The sequence below is a fragment of the Pseudophryne corroboree genome, chromosome 5 (assembly GCF_028390025.1).
Source record: "Pseudophryne corroboree isolate aPseCor3 chromosome 5, aPseCor3.hap2, whole genome shotgun sequence".
Taxonomy (NCBI): domain Eukaryota; kingdom Metazoa; phylum Chordata; class Amphibia; order Anura; family Myobatrachidae; genus Pseudophryne; species Pseudophryne corroboree.
This window is the reverse complement of record NC_086448.1, coordinates 111,060,094-111,076,188: the sequence shown is the minus strand read 5'-3', so window position 1 is coordinate 111,076,188 and position 16,095 is coordinate 111,060,094. Positions and strand designations below refer to the sequence as shown.

The window sequence follows — 16,095 nt, the reverse complement described above, 5'->3', positions numbered from 1 at the left end:
ATGGCCAATCCGCCTCTGTATATTACCATATACGCAATAAAATCAAAGCAATTAGATTTGGTTTGTTTGTTTATTTGCTCCCACCACTAAATATATGGCAAAGCGTAAATTGAAATTAGGAAATTGTAGAATAATATTCTATTTGACCTTTCAGAGTCTCCCACGGATTAAATAATGAACATTTAGTCAAGTGACTTTATTACCTAATTTTGCAGCACAAACATTGTCAGCTGTGGCTATATCAGTGTGTTTGGTTCTGTGCCTTCTTTTAACTAGGAGTGCTAATTTGCATGTAGGCTCTACAGAGTAGTAGTAGTTTAATCCTTTGTTGGTAAATTGTGGCCCTTCTATTTTGTTCATCAGCAATTCTGCACCAATGAGCCTCAATAAGGGCATTTAAGGCTTTACATGGGATTTATGAAAATTATAACAAATAGATAAAAGAAATACAAGGAGGGCATGATTTAAAAGGAAAATTAAGGAAATAGTTAAAAATTATATTGGCTTCTCATATTTACATGATTCAGCACAATATTTTCATACAGATGTTTCACAGAAAAATGAATAAATAAATAAAAAATGATGATAATAATAATAAATATATATATATTTATTAGTCCTTTGCCCGTCACTCACCCTTTTCAAATGAAGATACTTGCTCCGGTGCCCTCCACGGTATAGTATACCTAATGTAGACAGACGATGTAGGCGGCACTCAGGAGACTAGATATACAGCAAAAAATCATTTATTCATGTGTCGACCATTTTCATGTGTCGACCATTGTCCATGTCGACCATGTGGTCGACCATTCATACCGGAACCATTTTTTAAGGAGGGCCCCCCGGCTTCTGCATATTGACTGAGAGTGCCATTAAGAAAAAGACTTGTGTGTGTGTGTGTGTGTGTGTGTGTGTGTGTGTGTGTGTGTGTGTGTGTGTGTACATATATATATATATATATATACATTGCTCAAAAAAATAAAGGGAACACTAAAATAACACATCCTAGATCTGAATGAATGAAATATTCTTATTAAATACTTTGTTCTTTACATAGTTGAATGTGCTGACAACAATATCACACAAAAATTATCAATGGAGGTCTGGATTTGGAGTCGCACTCAAAATTAAAGTAAAAAAACACACTACAGGCTGATCCAACTTAGATGTAATGTCCTTAAAACAAGTCAAAATGAGGCTCAGTAGTGTGTGTGGCCTCCACGTGCCTGTATGACCTCCCTACAACCCACAGAAGTGGCTCAGGTAGTGCAGCTCATCCAGATGGCACATCAATGTAAAGAACAAAGTATTTAATAAGAATATTTCATTCATTCAGATCTAGGATGTGTTATTTTAGTGTTCCCTTTATTTTTTTGAGCAGTGTATATATATATATCTACATATCTACATGTCTTTGTAACGGGGAAACGTTTTCTGGATATCAGTTGAGAAATTGAAACAGTACATTATTAATTGAGCCATTTTACCTGCAAATGGAAGTGAACGATTTTAATTTATTCAAAAGTTAACCCTTGATAAGAGCGCGCATAAATATTTAAAAGCAGCAATGTATTAATACATTAACATATACATAAATTTCATATTAAATCGTAACCAATGGATTGTATCATGGTCCCAAGGAAAAAGTTCATTACAGCTCAGGTAATTATGTGAATGAATAAGTACCCAATGAGTGCTCTGCCATAATTAATTTGTCTATGCCTGTATCAGTCAATAGCCGTATTGAGGAGATGGAGTATTCACAATAGTAGCACAATGGGCTGTGATAGAGTGTTCATCAGCCACACAATATTCCATGCAACATTACTTCCAAGTTTTTACTGATTTGAACTGAATTTACGACTGTTTTATTAATTAACATCTTCTCCTGTGTATTAACTAATACCTCAATTGTACATTCATTGTATTACTAATAATTTATTATTGGAATTGTAATGTTCTTTGGAGATTAGCATTACGATCAATGATATACATGAATACAGATTAGTTACATTGTATTGCTGAGTAACCTGTACGTTAGTGTTTTCTCCATGTCTCCAGATTTAAGCTTATTTTACTTCTGGTGATGGTGTTGTTATGACTGTTTGAAAATGTTTTTGTCATTTGCAAGCTTTCTATAGAGAGAAATGTCAACAGTGACATCTTCAGGCTATAAGGAGATACAATGCATGGGCAAAATATTATTATTGTAACGTATGTTTAATGTCTCAAACCTATTCCGTAGTACATTTGAGAAAAACTCTGAAAAGTGACATAAAAAATGCCTTTCTGTTATAAACTGACTTAAACGGTTACAAATGCTCTTCCCGCTGAAAACTACAATTTAAATATTGATGTGTACATAACCATTTAATAATCCATCTGGCATAGGATGGAGAAATAGGATTTGGGTTCCCTCATCAAGTTGTCTATAAACAAATGATAATAAATCCCCACTCAGAGGTGGTGCTCTAAAATAATAATTCTAAAATGGAAAAAAAAATCCTTTATTTCTAGTAAAATACTAATGCGTTATGGAATGGTTATTCTACTATTTATGGATTCAGTATGGGATCCCGACAGTCAAGATACCGGCTGTCATAAGACCGACGCCGGAATTCCGACAGACGGGATCCCGACGGCGAGCACAGCGTGTCCCCCTCGCGTACTTGCTTGCACTTGCCACGCTTCAGGCCCGATGGCAAACTTTGCTCGCTGCCCTAAATTATTCCCCCACGGGAAGTAACTTGGACCACCCCCCGAGTAGGGATTCTTGGCCGCCGGGTTTCCCTTGGCTGTCGGGATTCCGGCGTCGGTATCCTGACCGTCGGGATCCCGACATCCGGGAAACTAACTGCTTCCCCTATTGATGTATATTTTGAAATAAATAAAATGTATGTTTAAATACATTTCTTTGGATTAAAAAAAAAAATCACTATCTTTTATACCATAGTGTATAAAAAATTTACATTTTGTACAAAATTATTGTACAGTTTCTTTGTTGGTATAATGTTATTTAGTCAACAGTTTTTAATTGGCTTTCATTTCATTGTTTGTTTAAAGGTGCTGTTATTATTATGACCTCTGTATTTCTTTTATTGAGTGATTATTTCAGAAGGTTTATATTATAATAATGTATTTTATTTCTATTGACATTTCATAAATTTGGCGAAGTGGTAAAATAACGCGTAGCTGTAATGTTTTAATGTTGTTATTTTATTCTATAGTCTGTTTTTAATGTGCATTTGAATAAAGTCAGAGCATCTTATTGTCATCACTCTTTGGGCAGTATCAAATTAGCTAATTACCTCCGCCGGGGCTATTCAATTAGCCCTGATGCTGGCACTGATGGGGGTTTTTGAGGCAGGAACCAAATCCGCGATAAGCAGGCTTTTTTTCCCCAATCACGGCCGTAAAAACAAAAAGTCTTTTCACGGCTCCTATGTGTTTTCGCACTAAAATTTTTTGCCCAAAAAAACAAGGCCAATTGAAAAGCCCCCCAAAAAATATCGACACTAAAAAACAAACGGCAAAAACACCCATTGTTCATGTATGAAAATTGTTCAGGTCTAATTGGATACCCCCTTTTATCGCCTTCATATCTGTGGGCGATTTATCAAACTTTCTAAAAAAGCACAAGTGGTGGTGTTACCAAAAGCAACCAATCAGTTTATAGCTATCATTTTCTAGACTGTACGAGCTAAATGATAGCTAGAATCTATTTACTATGAGCAACACCTCCATTAGGTTGGACAGAACAGCCTGAAGAGAGATTATTAGAGTGCTCTCAATAGCACAGAGTATTTTAAGAATCTAGTGTGCTGATCTTATAGGAGACTGTGGGGGAGGTGTATCAAGCCTTGGCGAGAGATAAAGTGAAGTTGCACAAATCGGTAAAATCAGTTATACTACGTATACTAAGGCCGGGTACACACTGTGTCGATATCAGCCCGATTTGTTGTTTCTGGGCATATCGGAACAACAAACCTGGCATATTGAGCAGTGTGTGTGCCCGCTTTGCACGCTCCCACGCTTGTTAGCGATTCCACTTGGTCAGCCCTGCTGCAGGGCCAACCAGTATACATTGCTAACGATGCAATGCTGCCGAATGCAGAATGGCATTCTCCGTCGCCCCACCTGCATCGGTAAGTGTCTATGCACATGCCGATGCGGGGTCCTGTCGCCTGCCGGATCGGCCGGCGACACACCTAATAGTCCTGTTAAACACTTCTATGAGAAATTACGTTTTTTTAATGCAACTAGTTGCATATTTTGCATTTATAATATGTAAACTAGACATCAGTAGAAGGATTTTTCTCAGAATGTTTTGAAATCTTTTAAATAATGTTTTAGTTAATTTGCCACATTAACTATAGCGAGATAAACTACTCAGCCAGATATATATGAATGGTATGCGGTTAATATACTGCCTGTCGACGTTCAGGATCCCGACACCGGAATACCAACAGGCGGCTAAATACCGGCGTTCGGAATCCAGACCGCTGCCCCGTACTCCCACTCGGCTGGTGGATCCGCTCCATCACCCAAATGGGAATATAACCTGTGGTGAGCAAAGCTCACCACCGTGCCCGATGTGCGGCAAGCGTGCGAGGAGACTCATGCTCGCTGCTGGTTTGCCGCTGTCGGGATACTGACAGCCGGCATCCCGTCAGCCAGTATTTCGTATGTATTCCATATGACTGAGCATCACTTTATTTACTTAGGGGCTAAGTCAGACCTGATTGCTGCTGTGCCTGTTCGCACAGCAGCGATCAGGCCTGAACTGCGAATGCACTGGAGCCGCAGTGCGCCGGCGCATGGCAGACAGCCGAAGGCTGTTTTGGCCCTGCGATCGCCTCTGCCTGATTGACAGGTAGAGGCGCTCGCTGGGCGGGAGGGGGCGGTATGGCGGCATTTAGCCGCCATTTAGGGGCCGCGGTCTGGGCAACGCAGGTGTGCAGGGGAGCTACTCCTACAGTACAAAAGCATCGCCGCCATGCAATGCTTTTGTACTTCTGCAGGGGGGTCGGCCCTGACATGCGGAGCGGACTAGCCCTGTGCTGGGCGTCCCCGCGCATGCCAGAGAAGCTCATCGTAGATGTGCTAAATTTAGCACATCTACAATCAGTTCTAATTTACCCCATTAGTCCATAAAGTAACAGTTTAGTAAAGGAATGCATCTATGCAGCTTAGATGAATAGTGTTACAGCAATTTAGTAATATGTGCAATATGTTTATTTTACCAACAATTAAGGAGTTGAAATCCCCCTGTAGTGTGAGATTAATTGCTATCAAAATTCATTACAAATGGTATGAAGACTTTACTAAGTAAATGTTAAAACATTTTTTTTTCCAAAAACCCAGACACTTTATATCGACAAAACCAATTAAAGCAATGTCGACCTATTTGGAGTACGCTGTTGAAAATAATCTGAACACTGTCTTTCATTTACAGATAAGCTATAAAGAGAAGTATGAAAAATCCAAGGGCAAGTGCGAATTTGTTCCTGATATTGCTCAAACCAAAGCTGTGACAAATGCCATATCGGAGGTAAGATTAAGGTCTCCCTACGGGTATAGCTACAGCTACTACGGTGGTCTGTAGGCGTGTTGGGTGCAGCCTGTGTCACCAGCTCTTATTCTAGCAGTTATCCAAGTGCTGAGCCAAAGCAACAAGGTGAGGCATGACAGGGTTACAGGAAACCGTGGTCAATGTGCCTGCTTACAGCTGTTACTTAGGATAAAATAAGATGTGATCTTATTGACACTGCATTCAAGTCATTCTCAGCTACAGAATTGCTCACATGTACAACTGCACAAGGGACAATACAGGGACAATTACCGTACTTGGCTAAGCAATTTCTCCACGTGAATGAACATGATTTGTCACAGGCTATTGCTTTACAATTAGAAATGTGCGACCGTCAGAAATGCGGATTACTGCGGCATTCAGCCTTCTTCTCCAAACTTTTACAGTTCACCCAGAGTCTTAAGCATGGTCTGAATTATGGTGATTATGAAAATCTAGGGATATAATGTGTGACACTTGTTAATTGTGACCCCCCCCCCTTCCCCCCAGGATTGACACCTGAATGCCCACACTGTCAGCTCTTCCTCTCTGCCTCCAGTGCCCCACTAGGGCTGGCTATCTTGAATAAATCCCCTGATTTCTACCCACACTTACCTCTGTGTCATTTTAGAATCTTCTCCTCTCCATCATGTGTTGCCTTATTGTCTGTTTGGTTCAGAGGTTATGTGGCAGTTGTACACAACTGGATTGATATGTGGTTCTCAGTGTAACCTCTCAGCTAAGTGTCCTTGCATTAGGTGGAAGGAGAATAGGAGAGGAGCTGAATGGACTGTATGTGGAAAGTACTTATGTTGTGAGGTGGAGCTGTGCAAAGTCACTTTGTATATTTGTATATTTCTGATTGGATGATTGGTATGTGCTGCAAGTCATGTGTTTGGGCAGTGCTGGTCTATAACTGTGTAACAGAAACACACACTTTACCATCCCCTGGAGGGGGACTATAATAGTGTGCCCGAGTGCGAGGAGACGCAGTACACTTATACGGTGTCTATGTCGACCTATGTCGACATACACAACAACAAAAACAATGAAAAGCTTGTGTCGACTTTTAGATCTGTCAACATTGCAAATGTCAGTATTTTGACCTTGTCTGTATTTTGACCTTGTTGGGATTTTGACTGTCGGTCAATTGTTGTCAGTATTTTGACCATCGGGATTTTGATTGTAGGTATTTCATACTGTTATCTGATGTTAGTTTAGTTTTTTTTGGGGGGGGATCAGGCAGATTTACCCATTTTCACTTTTCACTGCCAACAACAATTGAACAATTTAATACGCAAATTGCAGGAGCGCGCATACCTGCGAAAATAAGAATTTACTCACCGGTAATTCTATTTCTCGTAGTCCGTAGTGGATGCTGGGTACTCCGTAAGGACCATGGGGAATAGACGGGCTCCGCAGGAGACTGGGCACTCTAAAAGAAAGATTAGGTACTATCTGGTGTGCACTGGCTCCTCCCTCTATGCCCCTCCTCCAGACCTCAGTTAGGGAAACTGTGCCCGGAAGAGCTGACACTACAAGGAAAGGATTTGGAATCCAGGGTAAGACTCATACCAGCCACACCAATCACACCGTACAACTTGTGATAACTATACCCAGTTAACAGTATGAACAACAAATGAGCCTCATTAACAGATGGCTCATAACAAAACCCTTTAGTTAAGCAATAACTATATACACGTATTGCAGAGAGTCCGCACTTGGGACGGGCTCCCAGCATCCACTACGGACTACGAGAAATAGAATTACCGGTGAGTAAATTCTTATTTTCTCTGACGTCCTAGTGGATGCTGGGTACTCCGTAAGGACCATGGGGATTATACCAAAGCTCCCAAACGGGTGGGAGAGTGCGGATGACTCTGCAGCACCGCATGAGCAAACTCAAGGTCCTCCTCAGCCAGGGCATCAAACTTGTAGAATTTTGCAAACGTGTTTGCCGAGCTGCTACCTGGTCGGGGTCAAAGTTGTAATGCCGAGACCCCTTGGGCAGCCGCCCAAGAAGAGCCCCCTTCCTCGTGGAATGGGCTTTTACTGATTTAGGATGCGGCAGTCCAGCCGCAGAATGTGCAAGTTGAATCGTGCTACAGATCCAGCGAGCAATAGACTGCTTAGAAGCAGGAGCACCCAGCTTGTTGGGTGCATGCAGGATAACAGCGAGTCAGTATTTCTGACTCTAGCCGTCCTGGAAACATAGATTTTCAGGGCCCGGACTACATCCAGCAACTTGGAGGCCTCCAAGTCCCGAGTAGCCGCAGGCACCACAAAAGGTTGGTTCAAATGAAACGCTGATACCACCTTAGGGAGAAATTGGGGACGAGTCCTCAATTCAGCCCTGTCCATATGGAAGATCAGATAAGGGCTTTCACATGACAAAGCCGCCAATTCTGACACACGCCTAGCCGAAGCCAAGGCCAAATATATATATGATCACTTTCCACGTGAGATACTTCGACTCCACGTTCTGAAGTGGCTCTAAACAATGTGATTTTAGGACATCCAACACTACGTTGAGATCCCAAAGGTGCCACTGGAGGCACAAAAGGAGGCTGAATATGCAGCACTCCCTTAACAACGTCTGAACTTCAGGCAGCGTCTTTCCTAGCCTTTAACAGCGTAGGAATCACTTCATCTGGAACGCCCTTTTCCATTAGGATCCGGCGTTCAACCGCCAAGCCTTCAAACGCAGCCGCGGTAAGTCTTGGAACAGACAGGGCCCCTGCAGTAACAGGTCCTGTCTGAGAGACAGAGGCCATGGGTCCCCCGAGATCATTTCTTGCAGTTCTGGGTACCAAGTTCTTCTTGGCCAATCCGGAACTACGAGTATAGTTCTTACTCCTCTTTTACTTACTAACCTCAGTACCTTGGGTATGAGAGGAAGTGGAGGGAACACATCAACCGACTGGTACACCCACTGTGTCACTAGTGCATCCACAGCTATCGCCTGAGGGTCTCTTGACCTGGCGCAATACTTTTTTAGCTTTTTTGTTGAGGCGGGACGCCATCATGTTCACCCGTGGCCGTTCCCAACGGTTCACAATCTGCGTGAAGACTTCTGGATGAAGTCCCCACTCTCCCGGGTGGAGGCCGTGCCTGCTGAGGAAGTCTGCTTCCTAGTTTTCCACACCCGGAATGAACACTGCTGACAGTGTTAGCACGTGATACTCCGCCCATCGGAGAATCCTTGTGGCTTCTGCCAACGCCATCCTGCTTCTTGTGCCGCCTTGTCGGTTTACATGGGCGACAGCCGTGATGTTGTCTGACTGAATCAGCACCGGCTGGTTTTGAAGCAGGGGTTCTGCTTGCCTTAGGGCATTGTAAATGGCCCTTAGGTCCAGAATATTTATGTGTAGGGAAGTCTCCTGACTCGACCATTGTCCTTGGAAATTTCTTCCCTGAGTGACTGCTCCCCAACCTCGGAGGCTTGCATCCGTGGTCACCAGGACCCAGTCCTGAATGCCGAATCTGCGGCCCTCGAGAAGATGAGCACTCTGCAGCCACCACAGCAGAGACACCCTGGCCCTCGGGGACAGGGTGATCAGCCGATGCATCTGAAGATGCGATCCTCACTTGTCTAACAGGTCCCACTGAAAGTTCCTTGCATGGAACCTGCCGAAGGGAATTGCTTCGTAAGAAGCTACCATCTTTTCCAGGACTCGCGTGCAATGATGCACCGACACCTGTTTTGGTTTCAGGAGGTCTCTGACCAGAGATGACAACTCCTTGGCCTTCTCCTCCGGGAGAAACACCTTCTTCTGTTCTGTGTCCAGAAACATGCCCAATATCAGCAGACGCGTCGTAGGAACCAGCTGCGACTTTGGGATATTCAGAATCCAGCCGTGCTGTTGTAGCACTTCCTGAGATAGTGCTACTACGATCAACGACTGCTCCTTGGACCTCGCCTTTATAAGGAGATCGTCCAAGTACGGGATAATTATAACTCCCTTCTTTCGAGGGAGTATCATCATTTCGGCCATTACTTTGGTAAATACTCTTGGTGCCGTGGACAGACCAAACGGCAACGTCTGGAATTGGTAATGGCAGTCTTGTAACACAAAACGGAGGTACACCTGGTGAGGTGGGTAAATGGGGACATGCAGGTAAGCATCCTTGATGTCCAGTGATACCATGTAATCCCCTTCTTCCAGGCTTGCAATAACCGCCCTGAGCGATTCCATTTTGAACTTGAACCTCCTTATATAAGTGTTCAAGGATTTCAAATTTAGAATGGGTCTCACCGAACCGTCTGGTTTCGGTACCACAAACATTGTGGAATAGTAACCCCGTCCTTGTTGAAGGAGGGGAACTTTTATTATCACCTGCTGGAGGTACAGCTTGTGAATTGCCGCCAGCACTACCTCCCTGTCCGGGGGAGTGGCCGGCAAGGCTGATTTGAGGTAACGGCGAGGGGGAGACGTCTCGAATTCCAGCTTGTATCCCTGAGATACCACTTGTAGAACCCAGGGATCCACCTGTGAGCGAACCCACCGGTCGCTGAAGTTCCGGAGACGGGCCCCCACCGCACCTGGCTCCACCAGTGGAGCCCCAGCGTCATGCGGTGGATTTAGTGGAAGCAGGGGAGGATTTTTGTTCTTGGGAACTGGCTGTATGGTGCAGCTTTTTCCCTCTACCCCTGCCTCTGGGCAGAAAGGACGCGCCTTTAACCCATCTTGCCTTTCTGGGGCCGAAAGGACTGTACCTGATAATACGGTGCTTTCTTAGGCTGTGAGGGAACCTGAGGTAAAAATGTCGACTTCCCAGCTGTTGCTGTGGAAACGAGGTCCGAGAGACCATCCCCAAACAATTCCTCACCCTTGTAAGGCAAAACCTCCATGTGCCTTTTAGAATCCGCATCACCTGTCCACTGCCGAGTCCATAATACTCTCCTGGCAGAGATGGACATTGCATTTATTCTAGATGCCAGCCGGCAAATATCCCTCTGTGCATCTCTCATAGATAAGACTACGTCTTTAATATGCTCTATGGTTAGCAATATAGTGTGCCTGTCAAGGGAATCAATGTTATCAGACAGGGAATCAGACCACGCTGCTGCAGCACTGCACATCCATGCTGAAGCAATAGCAGGTCTCAGTATAGTACCTGAGTGTGTATATACAGACTTCAGGATAGCCTCCTGCTTTCTATCCGCAGGCTCCTTTAAGGCGGTCGTATCCTGAGACGGCAGTGCCACCTTTTTTGACAAGCGTGTGAGCACTTTATCCACCCTCGGGGATGTCTCCCAGCGTAACCTGTCCTCTGGCGGGAAAGGGTACGCCATCAGTAACTTTTTAGAAATTACTAGTTTCTTATCGGGGGAAGCCCACGCTTCTTCACACACTTCATTCAACTCATCTGATGGGGGAAAAACCACTGGTTGCTTTTTCTCCCCAAACATAATACCCTTTTTAGTGGTACCTGGGTTAATGTCAGAAATGTGCAACACATTTTTTATTGCCGTAATCATGCAACGGATGCCCCTTGTGGATTGAGTATATGTCTCATCCTCGTCGACACGGGAGTCAGACTCTGTGTCGACATCTGTGTCTGCCATCTGAAGTAGCGGGCGTTTTTGAGCCCCTGATGGCCTTTGAGACGCCTGGGCAGGCACTGGCTGAGAAGCCGGCTGTCCCACGGCTGTTACGTCATCCAGCCTTTTATGTAAGGAGTTGACACTGTCGGTTAATACCTTCCACATATCCATCCACTCTGGTGTCGACCCCGCAGGTGGTGACATCACATTTATCGGCACCTGCTCCGCCTCCACATAAGCCTCCTCATCAAACATGTCGACACAGCCGTACCGACACACCGCACACACACACACACACAGGGAATGCTCTGACTGAGGACAGGACCCCACAAAGTCCTTTGGGGAGACAGAGAGAGAGTATGCCAGCACACACCACAGCGCTATATAAACAGGGATTTACACTACACAAAGTGATTTTCCCTATAGCAGCTATAATACACAGTTTTGCGCCTAAATTTAGTGCCCCCCCCCCTCTCTTTTTTACCCTATGGAGCCTGGAAACTGCAGGGGAGAGCCTGGGAAACCGTCTTCCAGCGGAGCTGTGAAGAGAAAATGGCGCCAGTGTGCTGAGGGAGATAGCCCCGCCCCTTTTTCGGCGGGCTTCTCCCGCTCTTTATATTAATATTATGGCAGGGGATTTTTACACATATATAGTTTATTAGACTATATTATGTGTTTTTTGCCATTTTAAGGTAATCTAATTGCAGCCCAGGGCGCCCTGCACCCATCAGTGACCGGAGTATGTGGTGTGCATGGGGAGCAATGGCGCACAGCTGCAGTGCTGTGCGCTACCTTAATGAAGACCGGAGTCTTCAGCCGCCGATTTCCAGGACGTTCTTCTTGCTTCTGGCTCTGCAAGGGGGACGGCGGCGCGGCTCCGGACGACCGAGGCTGGGCCTGTGTTCGATCCCTCTGGAGCTAATGGTGTCCAGTAGCCTAGAAGCCCAAGCTAGCTGCAAGCAGGTAGGTTCGCTTCTCTCCCCTAAGTCCCTCGTAGCAGTGAGTCTGTTGCCAGCAGATCTCACTGAAAATAAAAAATCTAATAAATACTTTCTTTTCTAGGAGCTCAGGAGAGCCCCTAGTGTGCAACCAGCTCGAGCCGGGCACAGATTCTAACTGAGGTCTGGAGGAGGGGCATAGAGGGAGGAGCCAGTGCACACCAGATAGTACCTAATCTTTCTTTTAGAGTGCCCAGTCTCCTGCGGAGCCCGTCTATTCCCCATGGTCCTTACGGAGTACCCAGCATCCACTAGGACGTCAGAGAAAAGCCTGTTTTCGCAGAAAAAAAGCAGCAAAAGCTGGGAAAATGGCAGTTGCGATTTGTGGCTAATTGAATTCGGCCCATAGTATTTTGTATACTTTGTACAACCTTTTACCTTAGCACAGTGGTTATCAGAGGCTGAACCTGACAGGAGACGGCCTCCATGGAAACTCTTGTGGCAGTTTCTTCCCATTCTGGCAGTTCTGGACTGATCCTGCTTGTCGATAAGACCAGGGTTCATGGAGATATCCGTCTGTGAAGCTCGGAGGGCTTCTCTATGAGGAAATGAGCTCTCTGCCAATTGACCGTTAATTCCGCTTCTTGGACGAATGTCTCCAGTTCTGTAAAACATACATTTTAGCTGAGACCCTCAAAATTTAAAGGGGACTCTCAGCTTCCAGTGGACCCCACAGCCCAAATTTCTATCCCCAATAGAACCAGAAATAATCTGCTTCAAGCACTAGGTCCCGGTTCCAGCTCCTCGCCAGAGCCTAAGTACAGCTTTCTGGGTAGCACTTTTGGACCTTTGACGCCTGATATCTCCGGAATCACTGGCCAGATCTGATTGACTCTGGTACCATACAAAGCTGGGACTCTCTAGTTTAAGTAACCCAAGGCTGCGGAACTATCGTCCGAAGAAGTGACCACCCTCCCTGAAAAATAAGAATTTACTTACCGATAATTCTATTTCTCATAGTCCGTAGTGGATGCTGGGGACTCCGAAAGGACCATGGGGAATAGCGGCTCCGCAGGAGACTGGGCACAAAAGTAAAAGCTTTAGGACTACCTGGTGTGCACTGGCTCCTCCCCCTATGACCCTCCTCCAAGCCTCAGTTAGGATACTGTGCCCGGACGAGCGTACACAATAAGGTAGGATTTTGAATCCCGGGTAAGACTCATACCAGCCACACCAATCACACCGTACAACATGTGATTTGAACCCAGTTAACAGCATGATAACAGAGGAGCCTCTGAAATGATGGCTCACAACAATAATAACCCGATTTTTGTAACAATAACTATGTACAAGTATTGCAGACAATCCGCACTTGGGATGGGCGCCCAGCATCCACTACGGACTATGAGAAATAGAATTATCGGTAAGTAAATTCTTATTTTCTCTAACGTCCTAGTGGATGCTGGGGACTCCGAAAGGACCATGGGGATTATACCAAAGCTCCCAAACGGGCGGGAGAGTGCGGATGACTCTGCAGCACCGAATGAGAGAACTCCAGGTCCTCCTCAGCCAGGGTATCAAATTTGTAGAATTTTGCAAACGTATTTGCCCCTGACCAAGTAGCTGCTCGGCAAAGTTGTAAAGCCGAGACCCCTCGGGCAGCCGCCCAAGATGAGCCCACTTTCCGTGTGGAATGGGCTTTTACAGATTTTGGCTGTGGCAGGCCTGCCACAGAATGTGCAAGCTGAATTGTACTACAAATCCAACGAGCAATCGTCTGCTTAGAAGCAGGAGCACCCAGCTTGTTGGGTGCATACAGGATAAACAGCGAGTTAGATTTTCTGACTTCAGCCGTCCTGGAAACATATATTTTCAGGGCCCTGACTACGTCCAGCAACTTGGAATCCTCCAAGTCCCTAGTAGCCGCAGGCACCACAATAGGCTGGTTTAAGTGAAATGCTGAAACCACCTTCGGGAGAAATTGAGGACGAGTCCTCAATTCTGCCCTGTCCGTATGAAAAATTAGGTAAGGGCTTTTATAGGATAAAGCCGCCAATTCTGATACACGCCTGGCTGAAGCCAGGGCTAACAGCATTACCACTTTCCATGTGAGATATTTTAAGTCCACAGTGGTGAGTGGTTCAAACCAATGTGATTTTAGGAATCCCAAAACTACATTGAGATCCCAAGGTGCCACTGGAGGCACAAAAGGAGGCTGTATATGCAGTACCCCCTTGACAAACGTCTGAACTTCAGGAACTGAAGCTAGTTCTTTTTGGAAGAATATTGACAGGGCCGAAATTTGAACCTTAATGGACCCTAATTTGAGGCCCATAGACAGTCCTGTTTGCAGGAAATGCAGGAATCGACCTAGTTGAAATTCCTCTGTAGGGGCCTTCCTGGCCTCACACCACGCAACATATTTACGCCAAATACGGTGATAATGTTGCACAGTTACATCCTTCCTGGCTTTGATCAGGGTAGGGATGACTTCATCTGGAATGCCTTTTTCCTTCAGAATCCGGCGTTCAACCGCCATGCCGTCAAACGCAGCCGCGGTAAGTCTTGGAACAGACAGGGTCCCTGCTGAAGCAGGTCCTTTCTTAGAGGTAGAGGCCACGGGTCCTCCGTGAGCATCTCTTGAAGTTCCGGGTACCAAGTCCTTCTTGGCCAATCCGGAGCCACGAGTAAAGTCCTTACTCCTCTCCTTCTTATGATTCTCAGTACTTTGGGTATGAGAGGCAGAGGAGGGAACACATACACTGACTGGTACACCCACGGTGTTACCAGAGCATCCACAGCTATTGCCTGAGGGTCCCTTGACCTGGCGCAATATCTGTCTAGTTTTTTGTTGAGGCGGGACGCCATCATGTCCACCTTTGGTTTTTCCCAACGGTTCACAATCATGTGGAAGACTTCTGGGTGAAGTCCCCACTCCCCCGGGTGAAGATCGTGTCTGCTGAGGAAGTCTGCTTCCCAGTTGTCCACTCCCGGAATGAATACTGCTGACAGTGCTATCACATGATTTTCCGCCCAGCGAAGAATCCTTGCAACTTCCGTCATTGCCCTCCTGCTTCTTGTGCCGCCCTGTCTGTTTACGTGGGCGACTGCCGTGATGTTGTCCGACTGGATCAACACCGGCTGACCCTGAAGCAGAGGCCTTGCCTGACTTAGGGCATTGTAAATGGCCCTTAGTTCCAGGATATTTATGTGAAGTGACGTTTCCATGCTTGACCACAAGCCCTGGAAATTTTTTCCCTGTGTGACTGCTCCCCAGCCTCTCAGGCTGGCATCCGTGGTCACCAGGACCCAATCCTGAATGCCGAATCTGCGGCCCTCTAGGAGATGAGCACTCTGTAACCACCACAGGAGAGACACCCTTGTCCTTGGAGACAGGGTTATCCACTGATGCATTTGAAGATGCGATCCGGACCATTTGTCCAGCAGATCCCACTGAAAAGTTCTTGCGTGGAATCTGCCGAATGGAATCGCTTCGTAAGAAGCCACCATCTTTCCCAGGACCCTTGTGCATTGATGCACTGACACTTGGCCTGGTTTTAGGAGGTTCCTGACTAGGTCGGATAGCTCCCTGGCTTTCTCCTCCGGGAGAAACACCTTTTTCTGTACTGTGTCCAGAATCATCCCTAGGAACAGCAGACGTGTCGTCGGAATCAGCTGCGATTTTGGAATATTTAGAATCCATCCGTGCTGTCGTAGTACTACTTGAGATAGTGCTACTCCGACCTCTAACTGTTCTCTGGACCTTGCCCTTATCAGGAGATCGTCCAAGTAAGGGATAATTAAGACGCCTTTTCTTCGAAGAAGAATCATCATTTCGGCCATTACCTTGGTAAAGACCCGGGGTGCCGTGGACAATCCAAACGGCAGCGTCTGAAACTGATAGTGACAGTTCTGTACCACAAACCTGAGGTACCCTTGGTGAGAAGGGCAAATTGGGACATGGAGGTAAGCATCCTTGATGTCCAGAGACACCATATAGTCCCCTTCTTCCAGGTTCGCTATCACTGCTCTGAGTGACT

General features: G+C 45.8%; 1 protein-coding gene and 1 long non-coding RNA gene across 9 annotated transcripts in view; one reads left to right on the top strand and one right to left on the bottom strand.

Annotated features, from left to right (window-relative positions):
- NEBL (nebulette) overlaps positions 1 to 16,095 on the top strand; it is a 463,458-nt gene that overhangs the window by 271,176 nt on the left and 176,187 nt on the right. For 4 of the 7 annotated variants that reach the window (XM_063921562.1, XM_063921561.1, XM_063921560.1 and 1 more), the window contains exon 4: positions 5,456 to 5,551. The exons of the other annotated variants lie outside the window; for them this stretch is intronic. In XM_063921562.1, the coding sequence (XP_063777632.1) occupies positions 5,456 to 5,551 (96 nt within the window). The remainder of the gene's footprint in view (positions 1 to 5,455; positions 5,552 to 16,095) is intronic. 7 annotated transcript variants of the gene reach the window in all.
- Positions 1 to 16,095, bottom strand: part of LOC134927308 (uncharacterized) — a 134,563-nt gene that overhangs the window by 61,467 nt on the left and 57,001 nt on the right. For both annotated transcript variants that reach the window (XR_010177603.1, XR_010177604.1), the window contains exon 2: positions 12,494 to 12,719. This is a non-coding gene — a long non-coding RNA (uncharacterized LOC134927308). The remainder of the gene's footprint in view (positions 1 to 12,493; positions 12,720 to 16,095) is intronic.